The sequence below is a fragment of the Talpa occidentalis genome, unplaced genomic scaffold (assembly GCF_014898055.3).
Source record: "Talpa occidentalis isolate TD23 unplaced genomic scaffold, MPIMG_talOcc4v2.1 talOcc4.5, whole genome shotgun sequence".
Taxonomy (NCBI): Eukaryota; Metazoa; Chordata; class Mammalia; order Eulipotyphla; family Talpidae; genus Talpa; species Talpa occidentalis.
Genome location: NW_023604861.1, coordinates 108,347,850 through 108,368,464, shown reverse-complemented (window position 1 = coordinate 108,368,464; position 20,615 = coordinate 108,347,850). Strand labels below are relative to the sequence as shown.

The following is a 20,615-nucleotide window of genomic DNA, read 5'->3' as shown; positions in this document are numbered from 1 at the left end:
TTTCCACATTAATCTTCCTTATGAGATCAATATACATAAAACAAAATATTATTTTCCTATTTACCTAAGCCAGCAAATATTCTTTTTTTCTTAAAAATCCCTTTTCTTACTTAATGCAGAATGAAAATTTCCTATAATGTGACTGCAACAGAATTTTCCATGTTATATTGTCTAAGGACTTAAGCATGTATTTCATTACTTTCAACAGGTACATCTATAATTGATCAGTTATTGTTCAATAATAGTAAAAGAGAAACTTTATAAGTGCCTTTTTCTTTTCATTTCAAGAATCATCAGTAAACTCATCAGAGTGTATCAGGAGAAGAATCACAGAACCCTTACTTTGAATTGGAAATACTGAGGGCTGGGCATGATATTGGGTTGCCTGAACTAGGGCATTGCTGGGAATGGGACACAAGCCAGATTTTGTGGTATTGGGCATGACAAGCCTCCCCCATCACCTTTGTTCTCAGGAGATGCCGTAACGTGAGCAAGAAAATTAATTCTGAAAAGCGAAGCCTTCTCACAATACTCTGGGTCATCCAAAAACAAAAAATACATAAAAACGACCATTTTCTCCTCAAAACATAACCAATCTGAAAACAAAGAAATCTGCAGAAATTTCCAGCCACCTGTCAGATACAAAATGTATGACTAATCTCAGTGATGAAGTTTGCTATTAAATTCTCATTTGCAAATCCACATATGCTTACCACCCCTCCTTCTAATTATTGCAGTATATATGTATTCTCTATCTCAAATTCTGGCTCAGGAAGCTCTACAATCTCTATTTTTATTTCTGCCATATGTAGTTGCAGAACATTGCCACAGGGTGGTACACCATGCATATTTAACTGAAGGCTTTTGTAATCTGCGTGACAGTTCAGTTATACCCTTACTAGCTTCACTTATGCTGAAGGCATCAGAATAACTGGCAGCTCTCTGAGTCTGAGTGATTAAAAAGAAAACAAAATCTTAAATCACACAGGCCTGCTAATCTTACATGTCTCCCTATAATGTATCTTGAGAGCTCTGTTACTTAGTTGTTGCTAGAGGTGGTTGTCCCTATTGGCAATTTTTAAAAACCAAACTACAAACAAATTGAATTCGGAAAGAATAAGAAGAAGAAATTTTTGAGAATATACACATTACCGGCAAAACTGCACAGAAATGGTTTACTTCTAATGACAATTCATAGAAATCACAATTAGGTACTGAAAGGATGAATGAATCTATGCAAATGAAATGCTTACCATCAGTTGATCTATGTAATTGTATAGCACAGAATAGTAATAGTGCCTTGGTAGGTAATTTAAAATCATTAAACAATTAATATTAATTTCTATTGATTAAAGTTAATAATAGAACTGGTAAAACTCCTTATTAAGAAAAAGAAAGCCACATTTTAACTTTGGATTCTAGAAAATAACCATTTTTCCTCTATGAAATGTTAGCTTAAATGTATGAAACATTTCAGACATGAAGAAGGAACAAGACTAAAAATGCATGGCTTAGAAAAATAGAGGCCAGGAGCTTTTAGTCTAAATGTCTAATAGGGCAATGTTATTTGAAACACAAGAGGACAATGGAACAACTCGTCAATATATTTTCATATTGATTTTTTTGTTTCTTTGTTGAAAATGAGTGGCAATGGTACAGTGACTAAAGCATTTATCTGAAACTCTTAAGTGGATGGAAGGACATGCTTAGAACTATTTGTTCTGCTATTTCTTCCTTTAGTCTCATCTGCAGATGGATGGGGAGCTATCATTCTTTTCTCCTTCTTTAATTCATACTCTTCTTCAAATGAGAGAGGAGAGAAAAAGCTTTTCCTCCTATTAGATAAGGGGAAGGAAGCACCTGTTCAGAGCTTTGATAGAAACACATTTAAGTCTTAATATCAAATATAGTAAATGAATTTCCTGTGATCAGTTTGGTCTGAAGCAAAAGTTGGTGTTTTAGAATATGTTGCTATAACTTAGGTGATTTAAAGTCAGCTTAATTTTCTAATTTACCTCCCCTTGAATCAATGAGGAGACTAACTTAAGTCTCACACAATAGTGTCAAGGAAGTTGCAACTTACACTTTAGCTTGTCCTAAATGCTACTGTTTGATAGACATTAGCAGGGGAGGCTGTAAATATGTTTAATTCATAGTTTCTTTACTTCCTAGTGTTCAGAACTTAAACCGGGCAAAAGGGACAGCTGTTATTATTATACATTTTAAGTCCATACATTAAATAATACAAAAGACCCGAATATTTATCCCTGCAATGTACTCAGAGCTGTGTCTTCCCAGAATCAGGTCCTTTAAGTTATTATGGACTCATCAGTAGCACACATTGGGTATAACTGCTCAGCTTGCAGAGAACCTACCTCAGCAGAGCATATGTTGTATTGTTTTAAGTTAGTTTAAGGTTTTGATCAACATTTAATACACTTTTCATCTCAGGAGAGTCAACTGCCTTGTGTTTGGAGTCTTACCTCTCTCGCAGGACCTGCCAAGATAGCCTGTTCCAGAACAATCACAGACATATCTGTTCCACCCATCCCTGCACATGCCATTGTTTTTGCAAGGGTTGCTAAGGCACGGTTTTGCTGTCTCCCTTGAGCAGGAGGGCTTCACTCCAGCAGTACTTTGAACTTCAGCCATCTGCCGAATATCCTTGCTCTGACCGTCAATGAACAAGTCTCTGATGCAGCCCACGTAGCCGTAGTTGAGCAGAGCAGTCCACACCTCCGTGGGGAAGACAAGGCCTGCCTTATTTTCTGGCAAACCCCCCAGGTACAGCTCATCATCCAGGTCCAGAATCTCACTCTCACCAGGAGCAGTGTAGGGTGTGCGCAGTGTATTGACAGAAATGGTACCTGTTGCAAAGACAAGAGAACACACAGATCTTCACAGAGTTCTAAACATCACCCCTGCTCTCACCTACCTAAGGGTAAAGTCTTTGAGGGAAGACATTTCTTATTTTTCTTTCTATTTTTAATGGCTTACACTTTCCAGTAGAATTAACAATTCTGTGGAATTAAGTAACTTTAGAAATAAGGCAGATGATAGTTAAATAATTCTATTTGATTGGGGGAATGACAGTCACAGTGTACAGCCAACAAAGTGTTTGTGAACCTGGAACAGTTTAGTCAAAGAGGAAAGGAGAAACCAGCATTCTGTATCGCTCTCTAACAGTTCCCTCACTGGACGACGCCTGATGGGAGAAATTAACAAATTGTACAAAAATGAACAACATGTAAGAAAATTTAAAAAAAAAATTAAGAATAAATAAACAGTTCCTTCACTGGAAGGGAAAGAGGGAGAAGGGAAGAAACTGAGATTCTGTATCACTCTCTGGAATAAAGTCAACTGTCTTTGATTACTGCTCCTTTTCCAAGCTGGTACACATCTGAAAGCCAAGGGAAGATAATGTGCACCTGAACTTGAACTGAATTGATTGTTTTTATTGAACACAATAATTTGACAGATTATCTATGTCAATTCCTGATTTCATCACTCTCAGCTGTTCAAATGTATCAAGGAATCTCTATGTAATTGGTTTATTAATCCATGATATAGGCCATAATAATATAACTAACCTCACTTAGTTGCTCACTGTATTAAATAAGAAAATACTAATAAAGTTTTGGTTTATGACAAGCACAGTGTAAATGTTGGTTAGCATGTTGCATCACAGTGCCAAGTGAAATATATAAAAATCAAACTAGTTACTTATTTTCATTGACATTTTTTCCCATCACTCTAAATGTAAAGGAGAAATAATTCCATTAATTCATGAATAAACAAGAAACCTGGCCCTAAGTACAGGATGAGGAGAGACATTCACCTGATATTATCAGATAGTGGCAGAAATAAAATTGTGGAATCTATTAAAAGAAGGAAAAAATTAAAGACAGAAGGCAGTTTCTTTTTTATTATAATGTCCATCCGATAACAACATAGTACTCAGAATTCCACTAACATTTTATCCCCAGAAAGATATTTGTATCGATGCAAATACGGTACTTGAAAAGGACACCACACTGACCCATTAACAGATTATCCTAGATTTATTGTTCAGGTCTACACCATAGTTAGAAAAGAAAGACTCTAAAGAGACAGAGAGTACAATGGAAACTGTCTGATGTCATGCCAGCCCCTGTTACAGAGCCTCAGAGAAACAGGGCAAAAATATACAATAGAGGCCTAGAAACAGGAGACAGGGCACAGAGGTGGGACAGAAAGGGAAAATGTAGTATGGATAGTGCATTTGAGTTGTGTCACAGAATACCTGAGACCTTCTCAAGTAAAAATGTGACCTGTGATAAATATGAAACAGGCATGTAATTTAGGATGCAGGGTTGCCGAAAGCATTCCAAATCCCAGCAGACAGAGCACGCATGCCCCAATGTGGGCAGTATAATAGGATCTGTCTTTGTGAGGGAAAAGGGCACGGAAGCCACAGACAGAGACTGTGAAGGCGGCCAAGTCATTAAGAGGACATTTGTCTCTCTAGACTTCCACAGAAAGAACTGGTAAAAGCTCCTAGGGGACAAACACCCAAAGGCATTGCTATTTTGGCCTTCTAACTAAGGGAGTATAATAGGGATTTGGGAGAAATGCAGTGAAAAGGAAAAAGGACAGAAGTGCTCATTTTTACTGTTCATATTTTTGCCAGTGTCTAGAAGAAAACTCATTTAGGAACATGTAGTTATGATAAAATCCTACTAAGAAAAGTATAAAAACATATATCATTGGGGGAAAGGTGATGGTCTTGAGAGAGAATGGTGGCACCTCTCTTCCAAAAAGAATTTTGTTACATACATTTTTAATAGTCTAAAATACCTTCCAAAGTGAGTCAACAGATGATTCCTATACTTTGCAGTAGTTAATGTAAGATAGAAAATGATGATAAAAAGTATTAATGACAATAGGAAAGTTGGGAAGGAAGGGTTATATGCACTAAGAACAGTGACAATGTTTTTGAGATTAAAAAAAGGAGTATCACCTCTTCTTTTAAAATTAGTTCAGGAAGGATTCCTAGAAATGAATGTATAGTAGTGAAAGAAAATTGTTAGGAGACATAGAGCAAGTCAGAAATGACAAACTTTTGCAAATCTGGGAATATATCCTTTAAATATATCATTTTTCCATTTGCTTTTTTATTCATGGGACAAGCTTGCTTCAGCTGATGGAGGGAAAACTATTTGGATAAAAACTGTGCTGTCCTTTTGATGATGCTATAGTTGTTTTTTTTTTTTAATCTATATTTTATTAAGGTAATATTAGTTTACTACTACATAGTTTTAGGTATACATTTTCTCATCTTTACAACTGTGTATATCACACCACACCTACCAAGAAATACCTAGTTATTACGTGCCACCAACCTACTAATGCCCCTACTCATTCCCTCACCATGCTTCTCCATTGGTAACCACCACTCTGATGTCAGTCTGAAGGTTTTAGACTGTTCATTTGCTTATTTTTCTTTTATATATCCCACCAGTGAGTGAGGTGCTATAGTTTTGACACTAAAGACTCTTGGAGGATCCCTGAGATAAGGAAACTGAGCAGCCTGCATAATAGCTCACTCTGCCGCCTCCTCCACGTAGCTTCCATATCAGAACTCCATGTAAATCACACATTCAGTCACTCTCTGGAGTGAAGCAGTTTGTCTGCTACTGAGAAAGGATTGTTTGGTGTGTCTGTGTCTACTTTGGACATTCAAACATGTTTTTATTAATATGTTTGTTGTGATAGAATGATATTGACTATAATTTTATGATTAGACTAGGGTTTTCTGATCATAACACCTACAGTTAAATCACAGTCTTTGTCAGTTTACATGCTGCCCAGGGCTCACACACATGCACGTGTGTACACACACACACACACACACAAACAGAAGTTTAACACAAAAATATTTAACTCAACTATTTTTAAAGCACGCCAATATATATTTTTTTCTTATTAGGTAATTTAGTCATACAGAGCCTCTATAAGACCCATTAAATTGACTTTGGGACCAACAGGTTATAACCCACAGTTCAAAAAACACTGACTGAGAATTTTCTATAATGAAGGATAAGGATGTTTCACCACAGCTCTTTATTGTCATTTTCAGAGACAATTTTAGATTCCCCATGGAAAGAGGAAGCAATAAAGGGTCAGAGAAAAAGTAAAAGAAATATCATTCTAACTTCAATCCAAACATAATCCAGGAAAAACTGAAACTTTAATGAAGCCCCTGCTTCAAGGGAAGATGTCACACAAGCAAATGAATGCATCAAGATATCATTCACTGGCATATTCTGCAAACAAATACAATAGATCAGTCATGACTAAAAATTAACTATTTTCTCCCAACTACATTCCTTCCCAACTCATGAGCACTTACATTTAAGAAAATCTTTGTAAATGAGAGAGCAAATAAAAGGCAATCCTGTAGAACATAATTTAAGTGAGAAGAGAAAAACTACATTTATACTTTGAATATAAGTAATTTTATTTATATTTTGGCCTGTATATGTGCAAATGGTCTGATATACGCATGTATCTAATAAGGGATTTGAATCCCAAATTCCTTAATGATTTCATGATGAATATGAACAAAACATATTTTCACCTAACAAAAAGGGTCAGTATAGAAACAATTTGTTTAAACCACTGTAATGGTACAGTTAGATATAGTGAAAATTAAATGTTAAAGTCCCCATGTATTATTTTCCTCATAATTGATTGGTAAATGCAGTTATTACCAAGAATACATGAAATAAGTATTTAAATGTTGTTCATTCATAATAAATTATTGATAATAATTAAGTAGTTGCCACAATTGTGTATATCAATAGAAGGTGAGGCTTCTCCAAAATTGAGGTGTGACTACCATGTAAATAAAATTTTAATTAGAAAAAAAATATTATAGGGTCATCCCCATATCTTTTTTCAGGAACTATAAATGTTGATAAGTTCCCTTTGGAATGGTTTGATCACTTCACACATTCTACCTTCTTTCACAATAATTACATTTGAATTTTCTAGGAAATAAATATTTTATGTAAACACTACTATATTTGAGCTGTTAAAATTTGTAGATGATATTCATATTTAGAAATTTATTTTGGATCAGTGCTTCATGCTTTAATATTTAAGAATCCAAAGTGCTCTAATCTGTTATTTTAAAGAAATGGAATGGGAGCTAAGAAATATGTTTATGTACATACTGCTTTTATAATTTTAATGTGGAAATCAAACTACCTATTAACATTTAAATCTGGTTGTTTTCACAGCATATGCAAAAGTAAAACAAAAATGATGAATAGGAAAGGTAATATTTAAGTGTATTCATAAGCATAAATAATAAATGCACATTTTATGTAAAATTATGTATAAAGGGGGAAAAACATCCTTGGTTATAAAATTAACTTCACAATTTGGTCTAGTACTTATAACCTGTTAATATTCATTCTTTTTTTTTCCACCCAGTTTTTCTAGGCTGTTCCATTTGCAGATTAGCTTACAGAGTGAAAAGAAACACAGAGGGAAGAGGATTTAAAGCAAATTTAGTTTCAATTTTTAAATTACTTCTAAAGTTTAAATGACTGGGAAATGAAGGGGTAAAAAATAGTGTGTTATACTGGGAAAATGTTTTTGCCTTTTGACAGGAAATAAACATTTCATGTTGTAGCTTTGCAACTTACTGGGTTTTGAAAGTCTTAATTGAGAGGCTGATCACTAAATTTCCATATTTAATAAAAATTTCTGAAATTACTGCTTCAGATAATTTTTAACTAAATGTCATTTTTTCTATAAATAATTCTGTTTCTCATTGCAGAAGAGAATTAGATTCCACACACAAATTTACTCATCAAATATGTATTCTATTAACAAATTCAAGCTCAATACAAAGTGACAAAAGCATAATAAAAGTGATAAAAGGAGAATGAAACAATGATTATATGGTATGATACAAATGCAAAATACATAATTCTTGTTTATAGATAATAAACATTAAAACAAAAATATTAATAATGGGAGCTTTATAGTAGTGGAATTAAGACTTTAAATTTTTTTTGGTGATTTTTTAAAAAACAATACTAGGTATTAGGTTATAAAACAAATTGAAAGAAACTATTTGAAAACAAAAATGATACAATCTTCTTATTCTGTTTTTTTATTGTTACTGCATGTTTTCTGCTTACTTGGCTTTATCTTGAGTTAGGAATTGCAGAAACTGAACCAATATCTGTAGAAATAAATATTTAAATAAAATTTTAAGTTTGATAATCTAGCAAGGGGCAAAGAGTGAGGGAAAAGATCACTTGACAGTCCATAGACAAGTAGAAGTTGAAACAGTCTGCTAGTAAAATAAACTGTGTTTATCTTTAAAATTTAAAAAAAAATTCTTATAATGTATTCTTTTTTTTTTTTTAAACTTTTTTTTTATAGAGGCATGTTTTTATTTATTTATTATTTATTTGTTTGTTTGTTTTTGTTTATACATGCACTGGGTACAGTCAGAAGCACGGGAGGGTGAGAGAATTCACCAGAGCCAGAGCGGGGAGCAGAGCAGGCAGAAGGACCGAAGTACACTGCTGAGGGGAGCAGCGGGCGGCAGGAGAGGTCTGCTCGCCATGTGGGACCCTCCTCCGGTGGCCGGGGAGCAGCCGGGGATCGAACCGGCGCCGCAGAGGCCGCGGGCAGCTTCGCAACCCAGCGCTCAACCGCTGCGCCACCGGGGAGGCCCTCTTATAATGTATTCTTATTCTTATAATTTCTTTTCTCAGAATCTCTATTATAGAAATTATGACCAATATGCATCAATGCATAAATTTATAAAGAAGACTTTATAAATTAGTTTGAAACAGTCAAATTTTTTTTGAAAGTAAAAAGTTAGGTGCCCATCAATAGTAGAATAATTAAGCAAATATTGCTATGTTCAAAGTAAGCAATACACGATGTCACTACATAAAGAATGGCACCGAGAAGGGTCTCAGTAGGTTTTTAAATAGTGAAGAATGATATTTGTATATAACAATAAAACTCTGTATTAACTTTATCTGTATAAATATTTTTATAGTTTTACTGATACATAGAAAAATACCTGGGATTTTTTCAGCATCACATTATTTTAGCAGTTACCTATGGAGGAGAAAGTAAACTGATGAAGGAAGTGTGTAGCAAATGGAAACTCTTCACTTACACATTTTTGAATTGTCTCTACATTTTCATTAATAGCACACTATGTCACGTGTTAAACACATGCAAATATATAGACATACATACATATACGTAACAACATACGTGTGCATCTATACAAAAATTTTAAATGATCATTCACAATGTAGGGGTATTATAAATATCAGTTAAGTGATCTGCTTTGCAGCAATTGTAGTATTTTAAAGAAATAAGATTTCATCTCAGCATTCCATCGTGAGGATCACTGCATCTGGGTGTGCTCTGCCTGTCTCCAAGAGTACAAATGATATCATAGCCCAGGCTCTGCCCCTGAGCCAGGTAAGACCAGAAAAGAGATGCATTGGATTTATAGAGTGAGGTTCCATCTCTCAGGGATTGACTGATATTTACCAAGTCATAAGACCCATATACAAAATAAGAATTCCAAGTTTTTAATTCTCTTTGAGAAATTAACTATCAAAGGATATGGAATACTTCCCATAAGCTCTGCCAATGTGGGAAGCCAATTTATAATCCACATTTCTATTTATTCATTTATGATGGGAGATTTAATTGGTACAGGAACCAGAATATTCATATGTATATAATTGATCCATTTTATATCTATACTGCAGTCAGACTTACAAAGGGAGGTGAATCTTAATCAAAAGTATGGGGAATGTGGTTTCTGAACAAGGACAGTCCATGAAGTAAGGCTAGGTGAGCAATGATAGCTTAGGGTGGTCTGATATGCCCTCGTTTTCAATTAAGACAACCTGCCTCTGTCTTTACAATAGCAGTGAGGTAGTCAAGTCCCCTGGAAGGTGCTTGGATGAGTACCATTAATGCTTATCTCTGTGACTTTCTCTTTTCTATTCATGTTAATACCTTTGAGTCCTATTGCTTGGGAGGCTCATTACGGTGCCTCTGCAAAGCTCTCCTCTGATTCTCAGGGTTTGTTCTTATAATTCCCAGAGTAAATTTTATCTCATATATATTTGAGCAAAAAACTTATGACATAATATCAAACAAATAGCCTTAAGAATTATATTTATGCCATAATTTGAACTATAAAAAATATATGTACATGCTAACAAAGATTGGAAGAAGATGTGAACAATTAAAAATGTTTTGAGTGAGGGGAAGATAATAGATAACTTTTGAAAATCTATTCAGAACAAATCAGTAAATATAGACATCAATTAATAGACTCCATCCAGTCACCATCATGGTCAAATAATTGATAAATCATTGATAAGGTATGTTAGTCTCCACATTGGTGGGTAATGGTTTATGGACATTGATTTGAAATGAAGTATCATTAATTCACTTAAAATTATTTCAAAATATGCAACCGGTTAGTTGGCAAAAGCCTGGGAGGAATGTTTATCGTCAGAAGACAAGTTCAAATCAAGACCTAGCAGAGAAATAGTCTAATGGCTGTTCAAGTAGAAAAGTCTAAGTGTAGTGATTCATGAATGGTCTACACAGAAATCAGTGCTGGTAATAGATAGCTAGGAAGTACTGTTCACATCAAATAGTGATTACTATAAACCTCTAATTACGTGCTCTGAAGTGAGCCTTGTGCTTTTCCCACTGTAATTTCTGGTTCTTAAACTGGAACTCTAGGACTTCAATTCAAATCTCAATGGCTTCTTAGCTGTTAAATGTAGGCTTAACCATGAATAACTGCTGATACAATCTGCTGTACCCTGCTGTACACAAGCAGAATTTGACAAGAATAATGAGTTTTCTCTTTGATTTCAATGTGTAATGATGGTTTGCAAAAAAAATGACTGGCAGTTTGGTATAAAAATACTTCAGAGGATACCCTTGACTGAACCAAAGAGCTTAACACAAATTTAAACAATATTTGTGCCCAAAGAAAACAGTCATTAACCTCATCCTAATTTTAGCACATTTCACACTTTAGCTGAATACCTGGGCAGCTGTTTTGTGTTCGCTTTGGGACCAAAGGAGAGGAAAAGGGAACCCTGCAAATGGAGGAGGGACTGGTAAGAAAATGTTCAGCTGTATAAGACCTGCAAAGTTTGCAGAGTAATGAGGCTCTTCAATCATATCTATTAACTCTGCAACTTAAGGTTTTACTCTGTAAAGTAGCTAAGCTAGCCATGGAGGATATCCACCTTTTTGAAGCATTCCAGTCATAGGCTGATCCAGAAAAATCATGCATTCACTTTGTGTGGTTCTTTCTTTGCCAGTTTAGCACAGGACCTAAAATGTCATCCATGGCTCAGCCCACTTGACTTCCCATGTCACTGCTCACAGACTAAGCAGGCAATGGGAGAAGCTACGTTGTACATAGAGAATGGCTGTGGTCAAACAGTATTAGTCAAAGCGTGGGGATTAAAGTGTCTCTCCTTCTCCCTAGTCACAGAATGGAAGAAAGGGCAGATAAGGCAAAATATTCAATTTTGCTGAAAATGAAATTCTATAAAGGAAATATTTTTCATCAAAGAAGGGGTTCACTTACTCACTTTTTAGGAAGTAAGGACAGATGGGCAAACTATCAGAAACATGGACAGCATGAGTACCTTTTCCTTGTCACTCGCATGCTTACTCTGGCTGTGTATCTCAGTCCTCAGAAAGGAGCGAATACCTTCCCTCATGATTAATTTTTCTTCTGCCTACATGTTTGCTAAATGATGTAGGGATCTCATGTACAAGCAGGAAGAACAGTCCTGTTCTCATAAAAGCTTGTCATTTTTGTACCAGGCTTCTGAGAATCCTCCAACCATTTTTTAACTTCCTCAGAGTGTCTGGGCTTAGAGGTTGACATTGCATGACTGTATTTGTAAGAATAGCATGAACTATTTTCAGGAAATAATGTCAATCCTTAAAAATGCTACATTTACAACTAAAGGAGTGCTATTTTATTTCAAATATGAAGATGATGCTCCTATTTTTAAAATAGTAAGGGGTGTTATGGCACTGAGAATTCAAATATTTTACTAAATATTTATTGAGGAATCCCCAATGCACAAGAAAGTACCAGGACCTGTGCGACAAATGCAGTTTTACCCTATCTATGACCATTATAGCCACGGCATCAAATTAAGGGTTGTGGCCCTTATTCTTATTTATTTTAGAATGGTCAACAGCAGAAAGAATAACTCTTAAGCCTGGGCTCCCACTACTTTAATAACAGAAATAACATGCCTCATTAAATGTTTTTAAGTAGTCTGCTTAGGAGTTTTGCCGACAAATCAATAGATATGACCTTCATCGTCCACGAGTCAGAAAGCAGCCTTTTACCCTCTTGTCTTAGCACTACTGTTTTCCCAACTTATATTAAACTAATATTAAAATTGGTTTCTGGATATAAATTATATGAAAAAATGGTCCAGTGAATTATTTCTTGAAATTATGTTTCTTAATTTTAACTGAGCTATACATCTTAGTATCTTACCAGCCTAAATCAGAAATTTCCTTTAAGTGAAATAAAAGCTAGCATAGCTATTCATTCATTCAATTTTTAAAAGGCTGCCTTATTCCAAACCAATGCAATGTGCAAATACAGAACTTAATTAAAATACTATATATAAAATATTAACAGCTAAAGTTATTAAAATTACATTAAACTCCCTAGAGCTAGTCCAACATATGAACTCTCTTTTTTTCCAATTTAGTAAAGGACAGAACTTAGTTTAGTGAATGAGCTTTGTTTTTTACATTGTTTTTTTCCAACTCACTAATCTGAAATTGTAATCAAATAAAAGTACTTTACCATCAAAAACACCATCAAGCATACTAACAATCTTTCCATTGGATTCTAACAAAATTCTCATGTTTTGCTTATTTTCTTTCTTAATGCAAATAACACTCTCTCTTCTTCCTACCCATCACTGAGTTTTGCAAATTAAATTAGATGTTCTCTACTTTTCACCTTTTCCAATAAGGGTATAACCAGGGAAGCTAATAAACTATTGGTAATTTGGATGAATTAAAGAGCTTATATAGAAAAAAAGTAGCTTTTATTTGGCTTGTGGATTAAAGTATTTATTTGATCCTTATTATAATAGGCCATCCACTGAATTTGGGAAATTAATTAGACTGCATCATTACTTTCTCCTTATAATAAGGGACATCATAAAAACTCCAATTAATTTTGTTCTGTATGTATGTGTGTGTTTGTGTTGTGTGTTTGTATATAAACATACATATACACAAAACATATATGTATAGAATGACAGAGACATATATATGTATACGCACACCAACTGATCTAGACGTATGCACACGTTTGCATAGAAAAAAGATGGCAAAAAAATCTAGGTATAAATCGTCATTATCAAATGAACAATGGATGGCTTTATTTTCCTTTTTATATTCTTTTGTATTTACTAACATTTTTACATCAACCATGTAGTTCGTCATATAGTTAGGAAATACCTTATTTTTATGTAAATAAAATACAACTGATTTGAAGTATGGTATTTGGCCCCTTTGAACTTCTGAAAGTCCCATTAATCTGATAAGTCATGTTTTAAGAATTTATCAAAATCTGACAAAAACTCTGTATTTGCTGTAAAGTCATTTTCAAAATTTTATTCTAGATATAAATCCCATTATACTATTCACAAATTAATATTTTAAACCAAAAGATAAGTCCATGCTCCTGCCCTTTTTTAAGTTTTCTGTTTGAAATTTCCTAAGTAGCAAATTAACAGCTTACTCTGGTAGAAATTGGCTAGAGGAAGACAAAGTGCCTCTCTACTGCTATAATCTTACATTCCCATCAATGAACTCGTCTCAAAATAAATCAGAAAAACAAAGAATCCAATTCTTAATGGATCTGTAAAGTACAGTAAAAAAAATCTTTTACTCTCTACTCTCAATCAAAAATACTGGAGAAAAGTGAGAAAATAGCGCAGTTTGCACAAAATGGTTACTAATTTTCCTTTGGACTTCTTTAGGGAATTGAAAGAACATTAGGGAGGCCAAGTTTCAGAGACAGAAGACTCAGAAACAGTGTCTGAGACATCTGGGGCTCAGAGCAAGGAACATCAACCTTCCTTCTGTTCCCTACCTCCACTTCAGCTCCTTCATAATTTTCATATATTCCATTGCTTTGTTTAATTGGGGAAATCGAAGTATATTTCTAGGAGAGTAAAGACAATATCCCTGATCAGTAAACAGGACAAGATATGGATAACAATAAAATAGGACATATTTGTCTGTCAGAGAGACCAGGAAAAACAAGTGACTGGGGAGTCTATGAAAGGAGGGTTTGAGGATATGACCTCAGCTAGGACTTCAACATGGCTCCTCTAAAATAAAATGGCAATTACAGATTATTGGATCTGGAAGAAGCACTTTTAGTAACCTGGTCTTTGGTTCCCAAATTTGACTGATCATCAACGGCCCTGGAATTTTTGCAAAAGAAGACAGAATCTTAAGTCTCCTCATTATCGAACCCCTTCTCACTGGAATTGGGATCCAGTGACTATTAAGTCCTTCCCAATATATTTCAAAAATGAAGAAATCTTGGTCCTTAAAAAATTGTCTTGTGAAAACTATCCCTACTATTTAGCAGAACATCAGAGTAGATAGCATGGTGTATAAGCAAATGGGGAAAGATAAAGAGTACTTAGGTGTAAATTCAGTTGTCTTCTATTACAAGAAGATTGTTTTAATTGTCAGGGTGATAATCAAGTTATGGCACACAAGGTAAAGAAAATACTGTGTAATTGTATAACTGAAATAAATTGTTTCTCAGCCTCTTTGTCTTTCCCTCCCCACCTCTAGATTTCCACAAATGCTATTTCTTCGGCCTATAAGATCATGGTGTCCAAACCTAAATCTAATCAACTCCCAAAAGCCCCTAATTAACTCCCATATTTCACTGTAAGATTGATATTTCTTCAATCCATCCTTCTCTAAAACATCCCCTTTCCATTCACTACACACACACACACACACACACACAAACATGCGGCAAAAGGATGCAGCAGAATGAATCTTTATTGGTGGTATTCCACACATCTTTTATCAGAAAAGGAAGCTTCTTGGAAAGAAGCCAGGTTTTTCCTGTGTCCTTGAAAATCTCATTGTATTGATTTTTTTATATCATTGTTCCACCTTGGATTATAAAAAAAATGTGTGCTGTATTAATCTGAGAATTTTATGTATGGAGTTTTTTTTTTTTATCATTGTTTTGTATTTAATACATCACGCACCTCCAAACACCCAATGATATGAGATAATTGGGAATAGAAGAACCCTGAATTTTTTCATTTGCAAATTCAAGATGAAATTTCTTGCAAGATTTGGCACTTGATTATCCAATAAATGTTCATTTAAGAAGTTATTCTAGAAGTCACTTGAACATTTGGGCTTTGATGCCCAACTATGATGATTAATTAGCTCATTCTCATTTTTATATGATGTGAAATAGAAATAATAACAATTTCCTTTACCCTACAGAGAGAAATGCAGATATTTAATGTCTTGGTTTTAATTCCTTAGAAGTGGGAAGGGGGAGGGTGGAGGGTGGTCCAGCAGATAATCAGCATAGAAAAATGGAAAAAATTACCTGACCGTCCATCTCTCTGGAAGTCCACATGATACCATTCTCCATCATTCACCTTCTTCTGCAGTGCCTTGATTTTTATTGTACCTGACCCCATATCAAGAAGGAGATAGAGGTGGCCATCCAGCATCTCAATAGCAAAGAAGTCAACTTTTATCATCTGTGGGTGCTTGGCATCTTTCTGGTGTCTTGGCTTGCCATGACTAAATAAGATGAGACCATTTGGCTCTGTTGTGCGGAAGTCAAATGAAATGGAACCTGTTTTCTTAGCATTCCATTTGGGCAAAGAGATGAAAGATTCTGGGGTTTCAAAAGTGATTGGGTCCAAAGTTGCAACATTCTCACATTTAAATGCCACCACTCCGTGGATCTTCATTTTAGGGTCTCCTTGCTTGGCAAGTCGGGATAATTCCAGTCTTACATCATTATTTTTATAAACAACCTGTGGGCACAGGATAATAGTGAGAGAGTAGGTCTCATATTTAATATCTAGAACTTGTTTGCAGCCCATATAACTTCTAAGTAGATCATGAAAAGGCATGTAATAATGCATTTTTTCAGCCAAATAAAATTCAAGTGTCAACTTATTAAACAGTAACCATTTCAATATAATTTTATTATGTGCAGACTTGAACTTATAAAAGTCATTTGCTTTTGTTAGCTGGCTAATATACTTTATTAAATATAAATATTGAGGTTTTTCCTGTCACTAAAGTACTTGACAATAGATACTTTTAAATACCAGTCTCCTAAAATAGAGATTTCTTTTACAGTCCATATATTAACTGCAAGATAACTTTATAAAGATTAATTCTTACTATCTTTTTTTACAAAGATTAATCACAACATGTTGAGATTGAAAACAGTCATAATTTTCTCATGAAAGTCAAAATACACTAAAATGTGACTCTCTCTTGGCCTGCCCTACATTAATATCTGTTTGAAATACATTAGGTAACTCTGGAATGTAGTATTTGCTCTAAATCCATTCAACCTGTATTACTTCTGTTCTATTTCACTTTTAATGTTAAAAAAGGGCAGAGCAAAATTGGTTCGTTTTCCAAGGTACTTCATCTAAAGTGGCTGGGTAGTTCTGATGCTGGATGAGAGTCCTAGGGCTTTGGGGCTTCCAAATAGCACTTTGTATAACCCATAGGGCTCTAAATCACATGTATCTGCTGTCATATCACTTTAATAAATTCACAGGTATTTTGACACAAGGATACCGAGAGATACATACCTTTTCACTACAAAGTGTACACCATGGATAATTACATTTCAAAAGATATGTCATACTAACTTAAGGATAAATTAGTTATCTACATTCAGATACCTATCTAAATTATTTTAAGGCACTCAAAATTTCTCAGCAGCCTACAACATCAGACTCTAAATTCATTTATCTACATATAAAACCATATTTATGTGACAGAAAGAATAAGATTATTTGTGTTTGATTAGTGCTATAAAGTTAAAAAGGTTAACATAGCAGTTATTTCTTCCAAATCTTGGCCAATTGAGCTAACTGTTAATGTCGCTGATGAGTTTTCTGACATGATTTGTTAATGGATACTTAAATTTTCAGAGTAAAGAAGTTTGTAAGCTTTTGTAATATATTCTCTGATTTCAAATTTTGTCTCCAGCATTACATAATATTATGATTACTTTAAGCCTTGTTTTGTTTCCTGATAGTTACATGATGCCTCACAGGATGGTTATAACAATTGAAGAAGAAAATGCTTATAAGTGAGAAAAGCTACTTAAATGCAATCAATTCAAAGTCAGACACATTGTTAAGATTTCAATAAATATCAACTACATTAAAGTGCAGGTAAGAAATATCATCACTTTGTCATCTAATAGACACAGGGATTTGCGTTTCAAATTAATCCATTATAAGGAAACGTTTAGAAATTAAGCACATACACGTAATTGGAATTTTATTCTTAATTTGTGCCAACTAAATAAGTCACATCTTTTCAAAGCTAGTCCTGGTGTTTCAGTTTAACTATCTTGAGCAAGGATTATTATAAAGAATACCATATCCTTTATTCTTTAAACAAATATGTATAATGGTTTAACAAGAATTTATTGACAACAAAAGAAGAGAAAATGAATTTGAGCAATAATAAAAGGAATTAGATTAATTCTTAAGTACACTTCCTTGAAAAGAGAAAGCTATTAAGCCTTGAGAAAGTTGATTTAGGATTGCCTTTCTTTGGAGATCTTTAGAATTGAAGAAAATGCTTTCATGGATGATTTTCAATATTGTACAACCTCTCGTTGTGACTTTCAAGCTATCCAGATTTATATTCTCTTCATTTTCCTGGTGATTTATTCTAATATATGGGGATCCATTAGACATACATATCGGTCGGGAATGAATATTTCCTGGCCAAAATGATGGAGCTGATAATGATCAGTGTTAACTAACAATACTGTAGTAGAACCATGGCCACAGAATTGGGTGTTTGTGACATGAGTAAGTGGGTATAAGGTTGGGTGTTTCACCTCATGAGACTGTCATCAGATACCCAAACATTGAAGGATGTGAGGCTAGGACAATTCTAGATTTGGCTTTTAGTGAGACATTTATAATCTCAAATAGGAATTGTGATAAAGCATTTTTGGGAGATGGAGAAGAAAAGTAGGGATTCCCTTCATCACATTTTTTAGGGTTAGTCATGTACAACACCTCGCTCCTACCTCCCCTCCCACAAGTATATAAATTTCCATGAGAAATGATGCTTTATGCAGCAGAGACCTTGCTCATTATAGCCCAACACAAGATCAACGCTAGCACATAGTAGACACTCGTGAAATATTTTCTGAATATTTTCTAAAATTCTACCTTCAACTTTTTAACCTAGTTTCAAGATTATAGTCTAACTTCACCTTTAAAATCATTCTGTGGGGTGTAAATAACTTTTAGAGTGAGCAACAGCTGAGGTAAAACTCTCCAGAGGTAGAATCATTTTCCTAGAAGGACTATCTTGAGGAAAAGCACAATGTACTTTTTTTTATTTTCCCATTTTGTATTCTTTAAAAGCAACTCTAAAAGACAGAAAAGCAATTTTGGATAGCAAGTTGATAGCCTTCAGATTTACACTACTACTTCATCTGACCCAGATTTCAAAATGACCTCATCATCCTACTTTTCTAAAGTTAGACTTACTCTTCAAACAGCCTGACTATTGTTCAGGAATAAGCAGTCAGTAAGCATTGTAAACCTTCTGAAAATTCATATGTGGGTTAATTTTTTATTTCTTTCTAGGATAATGCGGTGCTCAATCATGGAATAACTTTTTAATTATTCACATATCATTTTTAATTTGTGTTAAAAGTTATAATTTATTTTCTTCAACTTTCAACAAATAACTATATACTCTATCATCTTAACAACTAGTGATAATGTAATTGCATACTCATTTGAATCTGTTTATAAAATGAGGATTTCTTTGGGGATATTATTATGAAGAGTAATTCAAAGTACTGAATTCTACTTCCCTGCTTCAGGTGTTTATAAGACCCAAAGGAATAGAAACATAAAGAGTGTTTTTGTTTTTATTTGTTATCTGCTTTTTTTAAAATTTGCCATATAATTTCAATGAAAAACTTTTCCTTTCTTCCAACATTTTGTTAGAAATCTAAGTGTTCCTCACACAAATATGCAAGAATTGGAGTAATGCTTGTATTTTTATTTTCCTAGCTTGAAATTTTAGAGTCATTGGGTATATTACTTGATCTTCATAATAATCTTAAAAAAGGCAGTGGAAACAGGATTAGAAGTTTGATAGTCTGGAAAGAGACTTAGTATGATCTCAGGGTTACTACCTCAGCCAAGTTGTCTGAATTCTCTTTTTCGCAAATTTCTAAAATGGACTTCTATAAAGAAAAGGCATATCATATCTACAAAGTCTTAAATTTTTCCCCCATTAGTCTGCATGATTTGGGGCAAAGGAAAAACATGCCCTATTGCCCCATCTCTTTTTCTGGCATTTTCCATTTATGGTTTTGATGCCAGCATACAGTTCTCTAGTCTCATATATGGAAACACTATTCCATTATAAAGAAAAAGCTCACAACATTCTTAGGTACACAGACATGCCTCAAGGATTATATCTACATAAGGTTTGAACAGATGGTATTAAAGAACAGGTGGCTGATAGATAAAGTTCTTTCCATAGGAAGTGGGAGCATGTTAAAGAAGTTGATCAGTAGGAAAGCATTTGATACTCAATAACTTTTTTTGTTATAAATATGTTTCAAAGCCAAAAAGAAAAAGAAAAATACCGGATGGTCTCACTCATAGCAGGAATCTAGAAAACTTAAATAAGGGACCAGGAAAATGAATATAAGAAAGTGAAAATCAAAATCAACAAAAAACTATGAACCAGAGACACTTTTTGGGGGGTGGGGGGCGGGAGGGGAAGGATTGGGGTCAGAATGGGGCGTTTGCAATTGTATGGGGGAATATAAAAATAAAATTTAATATTAAAAAAAAATGCAAAAATGTAAAAAAAATAAATAAATAAATATGTTTCAGCTTAGAAATTTTAATGAGGCTCTTGAATTAATTAGCATGCTTTGATCAAGGCTTTCCATACCTTAACTTATGGAAATGAAGGGACGCACTGAAATAAAAGAACTCTGAGATATCTATATCCTGGTGACACCCTCCCAAAGATCATGAACAGCTCATCCTAATCAGAGTTACCTCCTTCATACTTGGCAATAATAACAAGTAAGGACTGAGAACCTAGTTCTCACGTCAGATTTCAGAGAGAAGTCTCGCTCATCTATTTGCAATCCTGAGACCTTATGTAAACCTCTGAAGCTCACAAAGCTGTTTATCTGTAAAATGGGGATAATAACAACAATCACATTAGGG

At 34.2% G+C, this 20,615-nt stretch overlaps 1 protein-coding gene across 26 annotated transcripts in view; it reads right to left on the bottom strand.

Annotated features, from left to right (window-relative positions):
• NRXN1 (neurexin 1) overlaps positions 1-20,615 on the bottom strand; it is a 1,022,285-nt gene that overhangs the window by 560,186 nt on the left and 441,484 nt on the right. For all 26 annotated transcript variants that reach the window (XM_054687713.1, XM_054687714.1, XM_054687712.1 and 23 more), the window contains 2 exons: positions 15,728-16,166; positions 2,484-2,867 (listed from right to left, as the gene is read on the bottom strand). In XM_054687713.1, coding sequence (XP_054543688.1) covers positions 2,484-2,867; positions 15,728-16,166 — 823 coding nt within the window. The remainder of the gene's footprint in view (positions 1-2,483; positions 2,868-15,727; positions 16,167-20,615) is intronic.